Below are 23,301 nucleotides of genomic sequence, written 5' to 3'. Positions count from 1 at the left end.
AGACAGACATTTCTCCAGAGAAGACCCACGAATGGCCTATAAGCACATGGAATAATGTTTACCATCGCTAATCATTAGGGAAATGCGAATCGAAACCACATTGAAATATTCCTTCACATCCATTAGGATTGTTATACAACAAAACAGAAAACAGCAAGTCTTGGTGAGGATGTGGAGAAATTGGAACATTTGCGTGTTGCTTGTGGGAATATAAAGTGTACGGCTGTTGTGGACAAAAGAATGGCAGTGCCTAAAGAATTAAACAGAATTGCTGTATCATTTACAATTCTATTTTTGGGTATATACACAAACTAATTGATAGCAAAGGCTTGAACATTTATTTGCATTCATAGCAACATTATTCACAATACCCAAAACATGGAAACAAGCCAAATATCCATTAATGAATTAATGGATAAACAAAATGTTGGGTGTATGTATATAATGGGATATTATTCAGGCTTAAAAATAGATGAACTTCTCACATATGCTATAACATAGATGAACCCTGAAGACATGCTAAGTGAAATAAGCCAGACCCAAAAGTACAGACATTGTATGACCCTACTTGCATGAGGTACCTGAAACAGTCCAAGTCATGGAAACAGAAAACAGAACAGAGGTTACCGGGGGCTCGGGAGAGGGGGAGTGGGGAATTACTTGATGGGCACAGAGTTCCAGCTTAGGGTGCTGAGAGGTTCGGGAGGTGGATGTTGGTGACAGTTACATAATAACGTAAATGTGCTTAATGCCACTAAACTGTACACTTACAATGGTTAAAAAGGTAAATTTTATGCTATGATTATTTTACCATAATTTTTTAAAATGCACTGTTTTTTCAATGGTGATGGGGAAGTTGCATTTGCTTTCTGTAAATCCATAAAGGAGAAGCAGCCAGGCTGCGGGGTCTGGAGTGGCTCAGGGGGTCATCTGAGGTAGGACCTAATTCCTTTGCATTGGAATAGGTCTTAGAAGAGACTCAATAGGGCTTCTGAGTAAATTCAATTTTCTCAATGTATTTAGAACATTACATCTCACACGAGCAATGTATTTCACCTCCATTTTACATGTAAGAAAAAGAGTTTCAAAGATACATAGCATTATATATTCTGTGATGGTGAATAATTGTGTTAGGAGAGAGAACTGTCTGGAAATTCCCTCAAAGGACTGGGATTACATCCGAGGACAGAGAGGAAGTTAAAACCAGATACGGATAGTTGCAAGTGGTAAGCATTTTATTTTATTTTTATACTGCCCTCTTCTAATCTTGATTTATTAAATGCCTTTAAATTCATACTGTCTCCTTAGAAACTAAATAAAATTGTTATGTTTAATGTACAGCTCAAGGAGTCCCAGCCAAGCTTTCCAGCTGTATCACCAATGTTTTTAACAAGAAGGGCAGCTCCAAGTGTTCCTAAAACCGGAAGATACTTTACTAAGCTGGAAGAGGCAAAATCTGTTTTTAAATTTATAAGCAATTTTCTAATTCATTTGGAAAAGGGGAGCTACAAAGAGAGGAGTATTTGAAAGAGGGGGAAGAAAGGAGTATTTGAAAACGGGGATTCTTACATACCTCTGCTAAATGTAACCCAGGTGTAGGCTAGATAATAACTTGAATTCTTCACCCCCCCCCCATCATTTGCTCATTTCAAATGTCATGACTGAGTCTGACACTGGTGCAAGAAATTTTTTTCATATTCAGTTTTTTAAAATTTAGTCTGCATCTTCTACCCAAAGTAGTTTTTTGAAAATTAAATCTTTGAAGGGAGACAACAACAATGTTTTTTTCAGGAGAATATATTTACTCATTTCACTTTGGCAGGGAAGAGAATTAAATGTAATTTTTCTTTTTCATTGGGCTACTTTAAATTTTAATTATCAATAACTATAGCATATATAGAATTACTATCTTTGGGTAATGTTTCACTCATTTGGCTTTGAGATGGCCAGAGACGGTTACAACCACAACCACCCCAGCGATACTGTGAGCCACTGATTTAGATGTGCAAGTCACAGCCAGGACCACCATCGCCGCTCTCAGTACCGCCGTCCCTGTCAGCGCTCACAGGCAACTCCTGAGGGTTGCTTGCCATGCGCCAGACACTGGGGTAAGCGCTTTACATGAATTTCTACAGTTGAACCTCCTCAGCAAATTCTGTGATGGGGGACTATGATTCTCACTTTACTGCTGAGGAAACAGAGATTAACTTGCCTGATTTCAACATATCCAGCAAATGTTAGAGCTGGAATTTGAACCAAGAGAGGTGCCAAGGAATTTGGTAGAACCGAGGATGTGTACTGACCAATAGGAAATGGAGAGCAATGGCCACTTCCTGTTTATCACCGTATTTGCCGCAACATTGCACATTGTGTTTTCCATGTGGTGGCGTGGGCTTGATTTGAGTTTGTGTGAATGAGGAAAGCCTAAAAGGTAGTTAGCACTGTGTTAAATATTTCCTATTGTAATTTGTAAGTTGTTGCAATGTGGCGTTTTATGGACTCATTTTCATGCACATATATCAGGTAGCCTGTTAATGTAAGAGGGTGAGTCGTGGATTTGCATTTTTTGGGGGGTGCACAAGCTAGTACCTGGGAATATTGAGGAACAACATGTTCCAGTTCTGCTTTGTCCTGCCATGACGTGGTCATGATGGTGTGGTCTCACCGGAAGTCGTTCTACACATCACAGAGGGTTTCAAGAAAACTTCAAGTGAGTTTTCTGTTCCTCAAAGTGATGAAAGCTGTTCACCCTCATTACAGGGTGATGCCATAGTCCTTCAGCCACATGAAAGCAACAGCTGTGTCTGACGTACTCACCATTCATCCCTTGTGATGAGCACAGTGCCGGGACCATTAGTATGTACTCAATGGAAAAAGATGAATAAAAATGAACACCTGATAGACCAGATAATAGCTAAGTGAGGTCCCGTGAAGGGGACAGGATGGCCAGCAAAACTCTACAACAACCCATCCAATGGATCAGCAGAGAAAAACAGAAAGACTGTGTTGATGAGAAGGGGTTGTTCATTAACGGGAGGACAGACAAGGTGACTGAGAAGTAAGTGTTGGTGGTGCCATCCAAATGCTAGCCACCTGCCGCACACGTTCCCCGTCCCAATGGCAGGGCTGTTCCTGGGATGGAGCTGGAGGTGGGAGGCTACAGCCAACAGACTTTGAGTGTTGTTCCTTCTGGCAAACCAAACCATTGACATCCCTGGTGGTGTTAACATTCTCTTCATCTTTCTTTTGATTGCAGGCTCATCAAACAACATTTTGACTCCTATCTAGTCTGTTTACACAGAATGTTCTGATGATATGGATCTCACAATTTTCTGTTCCCCTTGAAAGTCATTTATCATACAAAATCAGTAGAGAGATTTGCAATGAAACTTTGGTGCATGCATAGTATTCTGAGGCCAAATGTGCTGGTTTTATCCACTGGAGGATTTCTGAGCTCTGTTACAGTAGGTTTCTCAGAAAGACTCTTGGGGAAAGTAATCCCTGAGTTCTTGAATATTTATAACTTTTACAATGGCCTTCGTACTTGAAGCCTAGTTTGGTTGAATATAAAATCTTTGGCTCATATTTTATTTTCTGGAGCATCTCTACAAGGTTGTTCCATTGTTTTCTGGAACAAAATATGCTTCAGAGTCTGACTTAGTTTTCGGGTTTTTTTTCTTGGATGCATAAAATTGTTTTTCTTCTTTTAAAAATAGAACAGGTTTACTAGAAATGTTTCACTGTTGATGGTTCTTAGTTGAATTTTTTCAGATAACAGCCTTTTAACATGTAGATGCTAATCTTGTTGGGAAGATTTTCTGAATTATAGTTTTATGTATTTCTTATCTTTCATTGGGGGGACATTCTTCTTTGGGAATTTATGTTAAATTTTCTTTAAATCTCTGTTCAATTCTTTAGTAGAATCCTTTTATCCCTTTTCTTTATTTATTTCTGTTTTATTAATTTCACTCTTTTTCCTTCTAGCCTCAATACTGTGCCTTCCATGGTCTCTATTTGCTTCTTTGTTCTTAATTTTGGTCTTCATTCTGAAATATTTTTCTTTCTTTTCTTCTCTTTTCTTTCCATTTCTGAGTTTCCAGCTCTCCTTCCATATCATCATGTTTCATATCATACTACCCATCTCCTTTCCGAACTGTTCTAATTCTGACTTGTACAATTCTTTACAGCTTTGATTGTTTTTAAGATTTTTTTACCTTATTTTTAAATCCTATGTTGTTATTTTCATCTTTGTGTCCACATTTGTAGTATGTTTTCATTATCTGTTGGAACTATTTGATTCATTTTTATTTTTATTCTTGTCAAACCCTGATATGGGGTTTTATTGCCATCTATTTTTATTTTCCACATGTAAATTAAATAATTTTCTTGGATGACTCGAGGAAAATTTCTCTATAGGAGGCTCTTCTCTGTTGTTACCATGACATATTAAAAAAATATGGCCTCTTATATCCCACTTCTCTGCCTCTCAGGGCTATGGCAGATTCACAAATGCTTCTTGCCTCTAACTCTCTGTTGCCTATAATGTTCTAAGGGTCCTTCTTTCCAAAGCAGTTCTATTACCTTTAAATGTATTTGTTGTTCAGGACTTTCTGGGCTCTGTCTCAGGCACTTACTTCTCTGGTATTTGAAGCTTTTGTCTCCCTAGAATCTGTAGTGTTTCATCTTGGCTTTATCGATCAGCAGGTGTGTTTTTTTTCTCTTTTTTTCTTATTTTAGGGAAGGGGGAGGGAGGGAAAAAGAATGAGTCCTTGTTTTTCCAAAACGGAGAATTTTGGAGTGTTTCTGAATCACATGTGGGCTAAGCCTGCTTCAGCATAGTTTAAGTTCTCATGGCCCCTACTGGTTTCCTATGGTTTCTTTGTACTTGTCCTCAGCATCAAGCCTGCGAGGACAGTCTTTGAATTTCACTGGTAATTTACAGATTTGACTGCTTTCGTTTCTGTCCTGAAAAGGATCGTTTCCTTTAGGGGTGAATATTTGTTGATTTTGAGTTGCAGCTTGTGGAACTGTCAACATCCCTCCCCACCCTTTTTTTTCCTACCGACTCCTCGTCAGTGCTGATCCCGTACAAAGCTTGCTGCTGTCTGGTGGTCAGGTTACACTGACCCATACTATGGAGTATTGGGGGATATGCATATTATATGTATTTTTACTTTTTTATTTTGCTATCCTATGTGTTCTGTCTGGTTTCCATGATTAAGCAAAAGCATACTGCTACCATGCTTTTAGCACTGGAAATCCCAGTATATTTTAACGCAAGAATATAGTGGAAAATTTAGTTTTTTATTTCTGGCATCACACCATATGGACTTTTACTATTTCCAATAGAATGGCGGTATTTGAATGTTAGAATCCGGAACAAAGCTATTTGCTGCAAACTTGTATGTAATTCAGGCAAAAATCATAGGCAAAAAGAGCTTGGATGTGTGTAACTGGTTCTGGACGACTTGGGCCAGAACAAGACTGGGAAAACTAACTTGTCTTCCTCGTTTTAGAGACTGGTCTAGAAAGTTAAGCTCCTCCTGAGATTATCTTGTGACATTATTTTCTCTTTGTAGTGAACCTAAAGGATATGCCACTTTATTTATCAATTGACTAAATAATAGGCATCGCATCAGGGAAAAGGCTATGCAGGTCACCAAAAAAAAGGGGGGGGCAAGAACTAAGCTGTGAGCTTGTTTAGCCAAATACCACTGGGTTGTTGATTAGCCAAAAAGAGAATTCTAGTAAATTGGAGATGGTCAAAGTTAATTCCTATAGCTCAAATTCAATAGGAAGAAATCTAGTCAAATAGATACAAATGAAAAAAGAGGTAAGTGGGAGACAATAAAACACAGGGGAAGAATTTGGCCATGGAGGCCACAGGGGAACACAGCAGGGCTTCTGTCACATCGCAAACCAAACAGAGATAGTTGTGTCCCAAGTCCCTCACAAAATCTAAGACCGGCAGATGACCGTTGGCTGCCCCAAATGCATCTACTGTGGATTTAAGGGATGGCTCCCCTTCAAGCAGTGGAGGCACTGTGTGTTCCAGAGTTTGGCGCAGGGCCAGGCAGGACCTGCTGCCGCTAACAGGACAGCGCAGTACCTTGCAAGGGCACTTGGAGGAACATTGCTCTTCTTCGTAACTATTGCCTGCCTGTAAGCGATTAAAACCACACCCAAGCCCACTGATGCATCCAGGGATTGGTCTGGCTCACTTAGAATTGATTCCCAGTACTTCCTCACTTTTACTCTAGGACCCCAAGTATTTTTCCCCTTTTTTTTTCCTGTGCTTATTCTTGTCCTCCACCTTTGGGTGAGCACTGGATTTTGAAGGCAAATTGCGGGCTGTCTCACAGAAGGCAACTGGGCATTTTGTTAAAGAACTGGTAAGGTGGAGGTATTCCTATGTCCTCACTGGAACAATTATATTGAATTTGTTCTATCAGTGCTTTCTCTCTGAGGCTGTAGATTAGAAATCCTGCTGTGATAATTGAAGGATTCTCAAATTCTATTAATTTTGTATAATTCTTGGAAGTAGAAAGGTAGCAATTGTCACTGAAAATTAAACATGAAGATGAATTCATGTAGGCTAACATATACTTAAAATGTCATTTCTGTCACATGAACTCCAAAAGCTATATATTTATGTGTGTAAACATGTGTCGATAGGAAAGGATATTTTAAGGAAGACCAAAATAAATAGAAAAGATATAAAGTTTTGTTTGGAATATAAGGGAAGAAACTTAAATCTGTGAGCTCTGAAACACCTCTGATTCCAAGCATGACTTGGGCCAAATTGCCACTGTTGAGAAGATGTCTAGTTTGTTCAGCTGGGACTATGGAACTAAAATTGTGTTTATCATAAGGTACTTAAGCTTGTCTTCAACTGTCTCCATTGTTGAGAACTCAGAAAACACATAGTAAAATCTGAAAGGATAATGTGATTCTTTATCTGTCCTTACATTTTTCTCAACCTTGTTGTTGAGCTCCAGAGAGATGAATTAGCATAGTGCACCGGCACTGCCTCTGCCTGAGTAAATAAATGACAGATCGAGACAGCTCTAATACGGCCAGAGAATGACAAAGCATCTCTGAATGACTGCTTAATTGAAAGATCTGGCTTAGATAAACAGCAGTGGAATGGCAAGGAAAGTCCTTGCATAGTTGACAGAGTAGCAGGACTATCGGATTTTGTACCTTTCCTAGTTGCGAGGCTAGGTTGCAAGGGAAGGTGGGAAACTGGCCATGGCTCTCCCAAGAGAACGTGACAGAACCTCATTCATTGTGCAGAAAGTGCTGGCGTTATACAGTAACAGACAAGATCACATCCTCAGATGGTCTTTCAAATAATGCAGCTCCCAGTCTTGAACTTCCTTTCATGTAAGCTGATATGGAGAAATTTAAAAAGCCTGTGTACTGTAAGTACGTTAGAAGACAGGAAGCAAATTAAAAGAAGACGAGAGCAGCCCAAACCAGAGGAGACCAGGAGTTATTTAGGGTGCCTGTCTTTGTGAATGTTCCATAATTCAGGGTGACATTAATCTTGAGGAAGGAATTTAAATAGCAGCTGAAGTAGTTCGGCATTGAGATGAATTTTTAAAATAAAGATTTAAAAAAAGTTCTGCACAATTGCAAGATGACACGCGGATGGGCCAAGATTGGCACATTGAGGACAGTAAGCAGACACCTCATAAAAGAATTTATGGTACAGGTTGGAAAAGGCATGTTTGTCTATTTTACCACTTTTATTCACTCTTACACATGATATTTGGGATTCTGCAGAAGTTTTCTTTTTTGACTGTAAAGGAGTGCTATAAATGACTTTGGCAAATTCATGAATTCTAAGGAGGGAAGGGATAAGGAGAAAAAAAATAATAAGAGATTCTGTTTCTTTTATTTTGTATTTTTGACTCAGAAAAAGACCTGCTGTATGTACATGATTTAAGAGGAGTTTTCCACTATAAATCTGCCCTTACCCTATCTAACACAGCACCATGGAAAAGCATATTGCTTTTATTTGAATAGCACTAAGGGATGTTGGAATTATTACACAGCTCAAAATTTTATTTATTCTCTTTGGGCCCCCTGTCCTCCCTACTCCACCCAGGGCCCTTGTGCACCAGAGGACGGAATGACTTCTGGAGAGAGATTCTCTATCAGATGTGACTTTAATATCTTCTTGCCTTTTAAGCAGGAAGCTGACCGGGAGAGTTTGGAAATTGTCAGAACAGAAAATTCTTACTTTTGGAGTTCCTTCTTTTTCCCCTTAGGACTTCCAAAGAGAGTATTCCATTTCTTGTTTGACTATCATATAGACCATAGATCTGACAGTCAATCAGAATCAATTACCCAAAATGCATTACTCAAGCTGTCTTCCTGACCAAGCTTTCCAATGAGGTGGACTTTGTGTGGCCAGGGAGGGGGTGGTATAGAAACTTTTCTCCATGTGGTAAAGCACAGTGAACACTCAGTATGCCTGCTCTTTGAAAGTGTGTGAGCAGAGCAATGAATGGGGAAGAGAACAATAGGGAGTCAGAATCCTCCATTCATTTGTTCAACAAATATTTATTGAGCACCTACTACATACCAAACACTTTCTTAAACTGTTGAAGAGCAGTAGTAACTCCAGAAATCAACAAATTCCTGTGTCATGGAGCTTGTTTTCGACTTGGGGAGATAGAAGAGAAATACAATAGATACATACATTAGATAGCTTGTTATATAATGATGAATGCTGAGGAGAACAATGAAGCAGCAAAGGGAGATTGGAAGTGTGTAAGTATGAGAATCCATGTGTTTGTGAATTGTTGCACACAATAGAGAGTGACCTTTACTAAGATGATTTTTTGAGTAAGAACCTGAAGGAAATGAGGAAAGGAGCCATAAGATTTCTGAGACTCGAGGATTCTAAGTAGAAAAATAGCAAGTGCAAGGGCCCTGGGGCAGGATTGTGCCTGGCCAGTGGCAGGACCAGCGATGAGGCCAGTGTGCCTAGAGAAAAGTAAGCCAGGGGCGAATACTAAGAGATGAGGTTGGAGGGGTCGCTACATGGGTTAGATCATTTATGGTGTTGATAAGGACTTTGGTTTTTACCATGAGAGAGATTTGTTTTGTTTTTTAGCCCAAGAGAGATGTCGCTATTGAAATGGAGTTTTCAATGGAGGAGGGGTCTTATCTACCATTTTCAATGGATTACATTGAGACTAAACTGAAGGGGGAAAAGGACAGAAGCAGAGAGATAAGTTAGGAGACTAGCGCAGTAAAGCAGCTGAGTTTGTTAGGGAACTGAGCAGCAGTTTATAGGCTGTTTAAGGTCTGTAACATATCCTTTACAAACCGAGTTTCAGCTACCAGAGCCAGAAATTGCCTAAGCAGTTCTTTGTTTATCCAGAATCAGGCTGGCACAGAAAAGCAGGTGGAAAGCTGTTCCAAGTACAAGTGCATAAAACAGCAAGTTACCCTGCTTCTTGGCACAGGTCTCCCATAAAGAATTCTTATGTTTACTTTGCTGGACATTTGTGGTTCCTTCCTATAGCTGCTTTAAAAACCCCCCACATGGTCTGCATTTCCCTTTTGACTTTCTTACTAAAACAGCAATTGACATTTATTTAGGAGCTTTGCCCATTCTAACAATTAAGGTTTATAGGAAATTAAACAGTCCTCTCATATACTGATTGGATCCTTGAACAGAAAAACAGGCATTAGTAAAACAACTGTGAAATCTGAATAAAGTCTGTAGTTTAAGTAATAGTATTTTACAAATGTTAATTACTTCACTTAGTTCAAATATACTGTGGTTAATGGGGCAAACATATGATGTTAACATTAGAAGAAGTGAAGTGTGAAGGGTATAGGTGAACTTTGCAACTTTTCTGTGAATTTAAAATTATTCCAAAATAAAATATTTATTTTCTACAAAGCCCTCTCAAAGGGAAAAGAAAACACAAGAGTGAAAACTTTGAAAGAAATTTTTTTGGAGATAAAATGGCCAGCAGGTATATTCTGCCCATTTAGTAATTTTTGTCCACTATTAAGAAGTAGGTGTTATCACCCAATAAATAGTTAGAAAATAGTCTTTCTTTTTCATCATTCATGTGGATTAGGCTGCATTTCAAACCCTTCACTTGTCTCTTGATTTAAATGTACATGCATTACATTCATTCTTACGTATCTATTTTGCTTAGAAAATAGATAGTTTTCAAAACGAGTTACCAGGCAAACCCTTGTCATGTGTTGGTTTCCTTTCATTCTGCCTTCCTTCAATCTCTGCCTTCGTTCTTGCTCTGCAGCCCACCTTCACTGAGCAAATGTGACTGAACGCAGCTGGCCCTTGACCTAGCTCCCCATTTTCTGAAGCACCGAGGAAAGAAATTTGCCATCACGTTAAAAAAACCAAACACCCTGATTTTCTCAATCTGATTGCTGACATCAGGAATGATGAATGCAAATATCCCTACGGGCCAGGCAAGCCGCGTATAAGGTGTGAGGCCATCAAGAGTAGTGGATGAAAACACTCTGGTATACACTACCTCACCCTAAAATGGATCTTATTTTGATTATCCCTGGGAAGTTGTGTCTTTCTAGAATTTTAATGGAAGCTCGAGTCTGTTTCCCAGCAAGGTGCTTTGGAAATACTGGTTACAGTTTAGTCAGGTAATGAGGAAAAATGTGGCCAGTTGCAGTTGAAAGTTGTAACCAGGTAGGAATACAAATTTATATTCCCATAGAAGGTGGAGAAAAGATTGATGAGATTTTAATCCAGCTGCAAATCACACAGCAGTACCGTGGGGTTTTCACAAGTATTTCTCAGTTACTAATGTAAGACCATTTAAATTAGCTACATCTGTCATAGGAACATGACAGATGTAACTTTAATTTAAAAAGCTCCAGGAAGGAACTCACCTGCTTATCAGGTAACAAATTACCTTGTCTTACAATGCGCTAGACCACCGGTGGCAAACACAAGGCCCGTGGGCCAAATCCAGCCCTCCACCTTGTTTTATCCAGCCTGGCACCTTGTTTCTACCTGGTGGCAGTGCTAAGCTCTCGCCTGACTGTTAAGGAGTAGTTACATTTATACAGTCCTAAAATTAAATCTGGCCCTTTGAAGGTAATGTCGAGGCTGATGTGGCCCCCGGCGAAAATGAGTTTGACTCCCCTGTGTTAGACCTAGGAAGTTCTTTCTGGAGTGTACTTTAAATTTCCACTGTTGTAAATTAAGCCAATGATAAATAACTAAAATTAATACCAGCAGATTAATATTACTAATATTCTATGGAAGTTCTAATGACATGTTTAAGATGCAAAGGATTAGACCAATTACTAACTGATGTAAGCTTCCAAGATCTGGACCGCGCACAGGTAAAAAAGACATTAGGAGATGGAGCACGTGGGGATGGCCTCGACTCCTTTCTGTCTGCGCTCCCTGACACAGATAGAGAATGACATCTTTTTGGACCCTCTCAGCAAAACAATCAGTGCGCATGTAACTTGATGAACATCTATTACCTACAGGAGCCGGGAGAGTTCTCCCAAGAACGCTGCCTCAGTGCTCTGACCAACCCTACTGTGCCCTGGGGCCACCTGTTTTCAGAGCTGTCAAGCCACAGACAGAAACCAGACAAAGGCACACCCTTCCCTACACCACCAGACCAAGGACAGTGCCGAAAAGTATCCTCCAAAGCAAGCGCCAACAGTCAACTCCTGGCTTCATAGCCTTCTGCTAAAAGCAGATTAAGTTGCTAGGATCCTATCCACCCTGTCCAATTTCGGTTCTTGCTTTAGCACACTCTCTTCTATAGGGAAACTGACCATAAGAGGATTGAATAGAATTGAACCAGCACAACAGTCCTTTTTGTGCCAAAAGAGGGATATGTAAAGCACTCAGAGGTGGAGAGGTTAGTGCTTATTTAAGGAACTGACAGGGCTCCTGCACTGCCCTGGTTCTGGGTGTTCTGGAAATGCATTTCCTCACGATTCTGCACAGCACACCCGGGTTAGAAAGACGGTCAAGCCCCTCTGTAACCGTGTCCTTGCATGTCCAAATAGCAACATGTGTGTGGAGGACAGTGGGGGATTTTATCACAGACCCTTGTATATGCAGTAGCACAACAGGCATTTCCACTTTCTACCATCTCTTATGGTAATTTCAGTAATCTCAAGTAAAAACACTTTCCAGGTATACTTAACAATCCATCTGGGGCGTCAGCAGTGGCCAAGAACTCTAGGTGGGGTGATCAAGGCTGAGTGCTAAATGCTCACCCCCAGCGATTTCTACAAAGGTTGAACATTCTTTTAGCCAAGGTGACTTAAGCTAATCTGACTTGGCTGCTGGGCAAAGGAGTGGAGGGTTTCAGCAGCCCCTCCGGCCTCCTGAGGCTGGGAGAGACGTTCACATTAAAGTAAGAGCAGGGTTCACACAGCCGATCCTCACCTCTCCCCAGGCAGCAGGTGGGGGCTCCACGGGAGGGTAGTACTTGGGCACATCCCAGGCCACTGCAGCCATGAACCATTTGAAGTCCTTGCACTTGAGCTGTTTGCGCAACTCCTTCTGGGCAGAGATGTCCCCCGTGGAGAGGTGCCTGTACTCTGGGCGTCGCTGGTAAATGTACTCGGCAAATTCATCCATCCAGGTCTCAGCCACCCGCTTCAGGTTCTGTGCAGCAGAAAAGATTGTCATTTATTGGTCTGTACACTCCAAGGGTGATTTTAATTGTACTAGAAATTGAAAAGAGAAAAGTAAAAGAAATCACACAAACTCAGGTTGCTCCAGTTGGCGGCTTACTAACAACAAGAGTTTTCATAACCACAAGGGGTGCGATGTGATTAGCCCAAGGCTTTGCACACATTTCGGTTTCTGGCATAGGGGTGAGTTGCCAATTAGATAATTGATCAGAGCCAGGAAAAATTCAGTTTGCAGTTATAACAACTTTCTCACCCCTCCTGTTACTTAATAATTATAAAAATTATTTTTCACATAGAAATAAAGGGGTTAAAGCTGGAGCTAATGAAGTTCCTGTTAGGCATGAATTGCTTAAACTGTTTCAAGGAATAGGCAGGGATCTTGCTAAGAATGAGAACAAACAAGCTGATATTCTTTTCTCCCAATGACAGAGAGAACCCAGCATTGTTAAATTCAAGACCGTGTGTTCTCATGATACTTCATATATGGGACATGAATGCCAAGCAGAATTTAGTTATTTACTGCACAAGGAAGTTGGGTGAAGGGAAGCACCAAGTAGCTACTCTTCCCTGCAGGTGTTCCCATGGGATGAAGGAAGAGGAGGGTCGATGGAAGGGGGAGTAAATGTACTCCTTCGGGGCATGAGAGTGTATGGGTTCAGGATTGGAAGCTCAGCCCCTTTGTCAGTTTTGAGATTCCTTGCATAGGAAAGTACGTACACTCATCTGTACCTACATCATGGGAGTGGTTGTGGGATTAAATACAGGAACAACGTCAAGTGCTTAGAATAGTACCTGGCACAGAATAGGTACTGAGAATATGAGAGCTATTATTATTAGAAAGCATGCAGCACTGGAAATCAGAGAGCCTGGGTATTGGGTTTGGCCGCTGATGAGCTGCATTGCTCCTGTGCTCTGTGAGAAGGGCTTCAGAGGAGATGAGATGTTCTCGGACATTCCTTCAGCTCTGCCTGACACCGCGCCCAGAGGTCTGTTGGATTTGGAGACATGGTCTCCAAATATTTTCTGTCTAATGGGATTGTACACCTTTCTTGTTCTGTCCCTCCAACTCTACCATCAGTGTCCCCATGGGCCTCTCTCCCATAAGACCTCCTCACCCCTACGGATTCCTTGGTTAGTTATGGTCAACGGTGGGCACGAAGCAGGGCTCAATTAATACAGTAAGATGCAGAGAAGAGACAATGTCACAAAGACTACCCTGATTTCTTGGTTGCCTCTGCACTCCTTTCTTTGTAAGATTCCTAGCACCAAAAGTATAAGACTTGTTCTGTGAGGAATTGTTTGCCTGACCCCCCACTGACATTGCCTTGCTCAAAACACTTCCCACTCCTCTGACTCCAGTTTCCCCGACAGATGCTCAGAGTCAATGTTGTTTTGTAATATTCTGGCCTCTGCCACAGATTCTGAGCTGCCTGATTTGTTTGGGGAAAGAGAAGGAAACAAATGATGCTTTGAGCCTCCTGGTCTGGGATGGTATCATGTGCCACATATTTGTATAACATCTAAGTGCGCATTCTCAGTACCGTCTTGCCATTTACCCTTCATTCTGACAAGTGTTGTGGGTGAATGCACTTTATTTCCATTTGACCTTGGAGAGAAATTTTTTAATAATTAACAAAAGGATTCAAAGATAGAATGAAAAAATTCGTCAATTATATTAAAATTTATTTATATTAAATTAGATGTTAGGCTGTAGTTCCAACCTTTATCCTAAACTTTGATTATTATATAAAATGAAAATACTTAATTTTCATTTAGTTTATTCTTCTCTGATAAACACAAATGAATAAAGGCAGGGGAATAGCAAAAAGCATAAGCAAAGAGGCAAATTGCCCAGGAGTAATGAGAAAGTGGCTTTATTAAATGGAGGCATGCATTTCCAAACATGGTTTGTCGCTAAGATCCATCTTCACTTGGGTAAATAATCACTTTAAGACTGTAAATGCTATAAAGTTAGGAATGGATACTTTTTTAAATTAAAAGGCCCAGCACCTCAAATGATTCCAAGCACATGTATATTCATCTGCGTGTGCTAATTGTTGGTTTAATAATAGATCATATTATAAAATGAACGTGAACAATTTCCTAGCATGGCCTGTATTTACCAATAAAGGCACTGGAACAGGAATAATGTTTTTTTGAAGTGCTGTTGTTAAAGGATAGATATTGTTGCTTTGGGTTTTAAAAATAGAAATAGAAATTATTGTGAAACTCAAAGAGGAACTGACTAGTTCAAATGCATTCACTTGGAAATGGCTTGAAGGGTCATGAGGAATGTTAGCCAGAGTAAGGGCCAACAACATTAGGGAAGCTGTAGTATAGTTGATCGGGGGACTAGCCAGGTAGCTTTTGCATTATGTCCTTTTCAAATTGAAATACAGTTGGTTGCAGGTTAGGGTTGCCGACTTCTCAAACACTCCAAAGAATGCAGCAGGATCATGGACATTTCCAGGGGTAATGGGAAATCGTAGATTCCCTTTTTTTGTAGCTTTTCAGGAGATGAGAAAAGAGAAACATCATAATAGTTGCAAAAACTGTAATAGTTTTCTGTAATGTAACTGTGCTAGTTTTCTTCCAGCAATGAGTGTTATATAAGCATTTAAACATAAATACAACATCCTGACCATTTTCTAATATTCCTGATGCCCCATTAGGCATCCTTAATTATAGATACTTTACTTTTGTGAATGAAATTTCCTATCAGGAGGAAATTTTCTGAAGTGTTGATTATGATAGTCAAGGAATAGACCTCACTTCCAAACAGTCCGTGCCAAACAATATCATTCTGAAGTCATTACTCTGGAAATAACAGTACACTGTGTTAATTGGCCACTCTCATCACGGATCAGCACTTAGTTTGGGGAAAACATTGGAACCACGGTGGAGAAGTATTACAAGCAGTTGCGAGGAAAGTTTCATGGGTCTTTTCTTGATTATAGAGTAAATTCATCCACTCCAGGAAATAGTATATCGTATACACATTTGAGTTCACTGAGGTATTTACACAGGTACACATATATACACATTGAAATACATGGAGGTAATAGGGTAGGAGCAAAGCAGTATTCCTCACTTAAACACTCATAGCTGTGTACACATTTACAGAATTATAAAACAGACTTCCCAATAACATCTCTTGCCAGAGATCGTAACAATGAAACATAAATCAATCCGAGGTCTCTCTGATATTGAATGGACATTGATGGAGGCACTAAGATGTCCAAAAAATAGTTATCAAGAGGGAAAAAAGAGTAAAGTATGGACACTGGAAGATGGATACATAAAATTGCTTACTCCCAAACAGAAGTTGGATCTATAAAAGTTGCCTTGTAGATGCAGAGCCAGTTGTTGGCTGGGATTCCTGTTTTTTAAGAGATTTAAATAAAATTGTTTCACCTGCAAATCACACATTCTTATCTTCCTCCAGATATGTGTGGATTCCCAGGGGTGTGTGTTCACACATTCATCCTTCACTTCTAGTTCCTGTTCCGGGGGTCACTGGCTACTCTGTCATGAAGAGCTGAGTGGGTGACAGGTAATCTTCCACGCCTCTCAAACACTTCTCAGGTAGATCAGCCAGGCACAGTCTCTGACAGAAGATTTTAAGGAAGTGGGAGAGACTCGGGTGACAGCAGTACAGTCGATGATGGAAGATGGCATATTTGACTTCTTTCATATTCTTTGGCTGCTATAAAGAATTTCATAGAAGGGACCAAAACTCTGCCACCCCAAAGGTGCTTTTGGGGATGTTGATTTTAAGCGCATGTATTTAACTTTGACTTTTCTCCTGTTAATCTGTCTCTAATTAATTGGGTTATTAGCCCAGCCAGAAGAACTTAGAAGGTGGAGGGCTCCTAACCGTGTACAGATTGATGCTGCCCAATTTGAAATGAGTTTTGCTTAAATAAACTCTTAAAATTTTTAATATGGCTCAGTTGATCTCTTAGCACATGGAACACACTTATATTAAAAATATTGTTTATCCAAAATTCAAATGTATCTGGGTGTCCAAATTCTTGTTTGCTAAATCCGGCAACCTGACCTCCAAAGTACACTAAATGTATATAATATTGTGCTCCGTGAATGTTTTTGAATTCATTCCCTGACTGTATATGCAGAATCTGGCATATTTTGATGCTGTTGCCAACACCTAGTGAATATTTCGCTTCCGTGGAAATTATTCCAGGGAAGTTTCCAGCGCTCTGCAGAGAAGTCTGCCGTAACGCACCATTGATCTCAATATGCTGCACAGTCCCACTGATTCTCTGTTTCTCTCAGGTGGGATCCTGCTGGCCTCTATCTGTGAGGCAAGCAGGAAAGCAGCCAGATCGCTTAAGATAACAGCAGTACTAATTGGTAGCTAGAGGGGAGGGCTCAGCATAGCTAGAAGGGGCAATTTAGGGCTTACTGTTAACATCAGTCTGAAAATAAGTAGGTGAAGGCTTCTTGTCTTTGCCCCTCAGGCTGGGTTCCATTCAGTCTCGACGTGTAGTGTGGGCAGAGGAGATTGGGGGAGAGGGCCCAGTCCCATTCAAGGTGGACTCAGGAAGGTTTTACTTGCTGGTGTTATTCCCAGCATGGAAGGTTAAGAAAGATAGTTACTGGAGCCAAGGAATACTTTAAAAACTTTCCTTTTGTATAGAAAGTAAATAAAGGATTTCTCTATTTGTAAAAGCTGCAGACCTTCACACTTTTGGAATCATAAAGGAAATGAAAACTGTTATTCCGAGCACCTTCTATGTACAAGACATTGATAACAGCCTCTGGTTTTATGATACTCCTCTGCGGTTCCTCGTGTATCTGAACATGTTCCACTATTCAACCCAAACTGATATTAATCTCTCATTTCTTTGTGTTGCCCTAAAATTTATTAACACACTTAATTTAACATTCAGCCTTTTATTAGACATCGTTAGAATTCAAGTCCTGTTTTCTCTGCACAATCCAACACTAAATCTTTCTTTACTGCTAATAATCATCAGGTCTTTGAGTTGATATTTTACCAGGAGCACTAAGTCCTACGCTGCTTCAGTTCATAAGAACAGATTTCCAGCTCTGACTGATCATCTTTATCACGCAGCATGAGGAAAACAGATCGTTCCATTGTACCTGCTCGTTCATGAAACTGCATAAATCGATCCACTAATTATTTTTTCTCCAGCAACATTTTAGATCCTACTGTTCGATTATTTTAAAAATACAATCCTCATTCGGTTTCTCAGCATTTTATTTGATACTTGATTGTTTCTTGGGCTACGAGGCTGTCTGTCCCATGCCTGTGCCATCTCTCCACAGGAGCTGGCTTCTACCTCTCTGTGCGGGGTGCAATGCTTACACGTGCCCTGGCGTGACCCCAGTCCCCATGCTGTGCTGGCGTCAATATTAAGCTATTGTATTACAGTGGATTTAGTAATCTATTTCTCTGTCTTCAGCTCTCTCCTCCTCCCGCCCCTGCATTTTCTCCCCCCCCCAGATACTGCTGATAGCTAGCAGAGCCAGTCTCACCCAGAAAGGGTTTGTCACACTCTATCAAGGAATTGCATCACTCTCCCATGACTTTAAAAATTCTGCTTTGATTCAAATGCATTTCTCTTCTCCTCTTTGAAGCCTAAGAATACTTTAGTAGCTCCAGAGCCCCACCCCAAAGCCCTCTTATCATTGATAATGTGATAATGTCAGCATGCATACAGCTCAAAAGAGAATCTCTTTAGGAGAGCCTCTAACTCACTACAATTATTCAGCCTAGGTTCTTCTCTGATCTGAAGACGTCTTTGAAGTCAGTGGGAAGCCTTCAGCATACCGAGGGGATGGCTAATCCAGCACTGAAAGGGAGGCTTCACTGACGGGCAGTTTCCTTTCTCTTTTTCCTCAAAGTCTGTGTGAGCTGTTTGCAAGTGATTACCTGCTCTTGGCTGTTTTAATGTAGTTTAATTTTATCTCTAGTACATTTTTTTGGCCAAATATTTTGGATAATTATGGTAGTGTGTCTGATGGCATTTAATGCAGCCAAATTATGTAACTACACACCTTATTTAAAAACGCATGCAAGCCTAATTTTAAAAATAATTTTTTGAGGAATAATGATACACAATAAACTGCCCATATTTAAAGTGTACAATTTGGTCCATTTTGACATATGTATTAGTGAAACCATTGCCACGATTAAGATAATGAATGTATCCATCACCTCTAAATGTTTCAGTGTGCTTCTTTGAAATCCCTTTTCATATCTCCTTTTTTTGGCATCTTTACAAATCCCAGGCACCCACTGATCTACTAAACTTTTAAAAAATTTTTATTAATGTTGGCAGTGATATCGATTCTTGGTTCAACAACCTTGGTTCTTGAGTTCGGCAAGAAAGAATTCAGAGCCAAGAACTCTGAATTCAGAGCCAAGAGCACAAGAGGAAAGTCACTGAGGCAGAAGAAGTGAGCCAGCTGGGCTGCATGGACTCAGGAAACAAGATTCAGAAGCACAACAAGGGCCCTCAGAGAGCGTAGGAGAAAGAAAGCAAAGATACAAAGGAAAGAAGACCTTCCTTCTTGTGCCTGAAGAGGGAAGGTGCAGGAATGCTCTGGAGATGGAGCATATGCTGGGTCCTTTGTCTCAAGGGGTTTTATCTGCTTTCTCAAGTCAGGTATTTTAGGGAAGGTCTCAGGGGAGGATCTCAACAGAATATTCATCAACTTTCCAGGTCTGATTCATCAAAACGAGCATATCGTGTCAGGGTCATGGTCTCTCTACTGATTGGTTGGCTCTAGGTAGGAGGTCATTGGTCATTGCATCTGGTCCTGATGCCAGCCATGGCTGCTTTATCTGGTTTTGCTGATTTTCTGGGCTTGGAGCTAAAACAAAAGTAAGGCCTAGATGTTATCTAGAGTTTGACCAAAACTCTGTCTCTGTGGTCAACAGATCCAGGGCTTTGTTACTATGAGTATATGATGCTGCTCAGAAGAACCTCCTTGTCCTGAGGGCTTATTGGTTGTGCAAGGAAGGGAGGTGCGTGAGTCCTGGTGCTGGATGAGGCCGGTTCGAGTCAGCTGTGTTTCAGTTTCCCCATAACTTTTGCTGAGTAAATTTTCTGGCTTCTGACTATCTTACCTCATTAAGCTATTTTCTAAAGAGCTGTTTTAGGTTCACAACAAAACTGAAGGGCAGGTATAGAAATTTTTTCAACTACCCTTAACACCCACTCAGGCACAGGTTCCCCCATTATCGACATCCCCCACCAGAGTGATGTATTTGTTACAATTTATCAACCCACACTGATACAATGTAATCACCCAAAGTTCCTAGTTTATGTATAGGTGCACTCGGGGTGCTGTACGCTGATTTACTTTTTGTCACTACAATTTAGTTTGCATTTTCTAAAATTTTATATAAATGAATCACAGGGTATGTGGTCTTTTTGTCTGGCTTCTTTTACCAGAATAATTATTCTGAGGTTTATCCACGGAGTTGCATGTATTCCTTTTTATAGGGTTCCATACTGTGGCTATACCACCATTTCTTTATCCATTTACTACCTGAGAGACATGTGGGCCATTCCTAGTTTGGGGCTATTACACATAACACAGCCGTACACACTCTTGCATAAGTCTTTGCAAGACTTATTTTGACTATATATCTGAGGTGGACTGGCTGGGTCATATGCTAGGCAGTCTAACTTTAAGTGAAGCTGCTAAACTATTTGCCTAAGTGGTTGTATCATTTTACATTTCCATTAACATTCCAGTGACATCACAACCTCCCCAAAAACTCAATATGGTCAATCTTTTTAATTTCTGTCATTTTAAAAGTAGGTGGTGGTATCTCATTATAATTTTAATTTACGTTCCCTAATAAATAATTATGCTGTGTCTTTTCATGTAATTATTTACTACATATCATGCTTGGTGAAGTATGTGTTTAAATAATTTTGTCCATGTAAAAAATTGAGCTTTTTTTATTATTAAATTTTGACAGTTCTTTATATATCTGGGATAAAAATTCTTTGCCAGAAATGTGATTTGTCAATCTTTCCTCCCAGTTCATGTCTTGTCTTTTTATTGTCTTAACAAAGCCCTTTGAAGAGCAGGTCTTTATTTCAGTTGGCTCCAACTTACCAATTCTTATCTAGGGACAAGGGCTTATGGTGTCATAGTTAAGAAATCTTTGCCCAACCTCACAATTTTTCATCACTTTTTTCCTAGAAGTGTTTGACCATAGCAAGAATCTCTTTCTGGACTCTGTGTTTTCTTCCATTTGTCCAATAGTTGCCAATACCTATTATCGTGATTACCGTAGATTTTTAACGTCTTCAAATCAGGTAATGTAAGCTCTACAACTTTGTTCTTTATCAAAGCTGTTTTGGTTGTTCTAGGTCCTTTGCATTTGTGGATGAATTTTAAAATCAGTTTGCCTAATTTTTGATGTGGTAAAATGTACAATAATATAAATTTGCCTTTTAACCACTTTAAATGTACAGTTCGGTGGCATTAGGAACATTCACACGCTCCCAGCAACACCGTCCGGGTTTCGGTTACTCTGGTATATTAACTGAGCAACTGCATACAGGGCAAATGCTGCTGTTAGCTCTGCAGGGCACAAATCATTACATAAATTACAGATTAAAGGGGATCAAAGTTTTATCACTCTGAAGCTGCCCTTTTTGAGATATTGATTTTAAGCTGTTTATTAAAAAGCAAGATTCAGAAAGAACTTTTGACACTCCCTCTCCACCTCCCACCCTTTCTTGTCAAAGAGATTCAGACAGAAAAACCTGTTTCAGGAAAGAAATCTTAGGATGTTCCCCTTAGCCTACTTTGAATGCACTATGCTAAATAAGAGGACTTCCGGGCAGGGGCTGCTAACCAGATGCCCTCTGTGTCCCATTGTTCCTGAGCTGCAGCAAGAGCTTTTTGCCATGTGTGACCTGCTCTACGTCAACTACCTGTAAATCACCCATTTTCACTTCTGAAACCTAAGATCCCATTCCCCGTCCCTTTCTCCTTTGTCCAAAAATATCTTATATATCCAATGTTGCCTACCTGTCTTTGGAATTTTCATGCCTATGTGGATCCTCCAATGTATATGTATTAAAACTTGATTTCTCCTGTTCATCTGTCTCTGTCAATTTCGTTATTAGCCCAGTCTAGTAGAATTTAGAAGGTGGAAAAAAATTATTAATGTTTTTTTAGCTCCCACAAGAAGCACAGTATGATCAGCAATCAATTGCACCGCTTCTTTCAAAGTCTGTGGGTGACTGGTCGTTGCCATCTGTCACCCAGGGCACACACAGGCAGCACAGCACGCGGTGCTGCTGCAGCCTTGATTCCCAGCAAGGACCCTCACGACACTTCTCAAAAGTGGATTAACTGAAAAGGCAGAATGGGCCAACAAAGATGAAAGAGCAGCAAAAACCCCAAGTCGATAATACTGGAAGTGAAATTTGAATAGGATTTCTAGAACGAGTGACTGACCATGAGAATGTTGACATTGCTGCCATTCGAGAGACGGGTGGTGTGCAGCCAGGAAACAGTGAGGGGGCATTCGTTGCCGTGAAGGAGGGATGCTTGTGATGCAGAGGATGAAGCTGTCTTCCTAAATTGAAACTGCAGACCCCTTAAACACTAGCACCCCATCCCCCCTTCCCTCGGCCCCTGGCAGCCACAATTCTACTTTGTGTCTCTATGAATTTGACTGTCCCAGGTACTTGTATGGATGGAATCATACAGTATTTGTCCTTTTCTGACGGGCTTATTTCACTTAGCTTAATGTCCTCAAGTTTATCCATTTTGTAGTATCTTTCGGAATTTCCTTCCTTTATATGGCTGAAGAATAATCCACTGTATTTTGCTTATCCACTTATCTGTCATTGGACACTTGGTTGCTTCTACACTTTAACTATTATTATACACATGTGTGCATACACGTCTGTTTGGATTCCTGCTTTCAATTCTTTTTTTGTATGCACTCAGAAGTGAAATTGATGGATTTTTAATTTTTTGAGGAACTTCTACACAGTGGCTGTGTCATTTAACATTTCTACCATGCACAAGGGTTTCAATTTCTCTATGTCCTTTTTAACATTCATTTTATTAAAAAAAAATAGTCATCCTTATGGGTCTGAGGTAGTATCTTATAATGAGTTTGTTTTGTATTTCCCTAAAGATTAGTGATGTTTAGCATCTTTTCATGTGCTTATTAACCATTTGTATATCTTTGGAGATATGTCTATTCAAATCCTCTGCCCATTTTAAAATCAGGTTTTTGTTGTGGTTGCTGTTGTTATTGAATGTAAGTTTTTTTTAATTTTCTGGATATTAACCTTTTATCAGACAGTTACTTGTGAATAATATTTCCATTCTGTGAACTGCATTTTCACTCTGTCGAATCCTGTTGATAGTGTCCTGGGATGCACCAACTTGCCTAATACTTAGGCTTCAAATGGGCCGCTTGATGTAGTCATGTCCCTTAGTAATAAAGGCAGGCTAAATACTGCTGATGAAGGACTGTTAAACAGAAACAGCTGTATTAGCTATCCATTGATATGTAACAAATTACCCCCAATTGGGATGGCTTGAAACAATAATAATTATTTTTTAACTTTC

General features: G+C 40.1%; 1 protein-coding gene and 1 long non-coding RNA gene across 2 annotated transcripts in view; one reads left to right on the top strand and one right to left on the bottom strand.

The window, feature by feature from the left end:
- Positions 1-23,301, bottom strand: part of GALNTL6 (polypeptide N-acetylgalactosaminyltransferase like 6) — an 850,890-nt gene that overhangs the window by 36,373 nt on the left and 791,216 nt on the right. The window contains exon 10 of the mRNA XM_024569059.3: positions 12,440-12,661. Coding sequence (XP_024424827.2) covers positions 12,440-12,661 — 222 coding nt within the window. The remainder of the gene's footprint in view (positions 1-12,439; positions 12,662-23,301) is intronic.
- Positions 1-23,301, top strand: part of LOC128779329 (uncharacterized) — a 66,916-nt gene that overhangs the window by 8,136 nt on the left and 35,479 nt on the right. The gene's annotated exons all lie outside the window — the stretch shown is intronic.

Source organism: Desmodus rotundus, chromosome 9 (genome assembly GCF_022682495.2).
Source record: "Desmodus rotundus isolate HL8 chromosome 9, HLdesRot8A.1, whole genome shotgun sequence".
NCBI lineage: Eukaryota > Metazoa > Chordata > Mammalia > Chiroptera > Phyllostomidae > Desmodus > Desmodus rotundus.
This window is presented reverse-complemented; position numbering and strand designations above follow the sequence as displayed.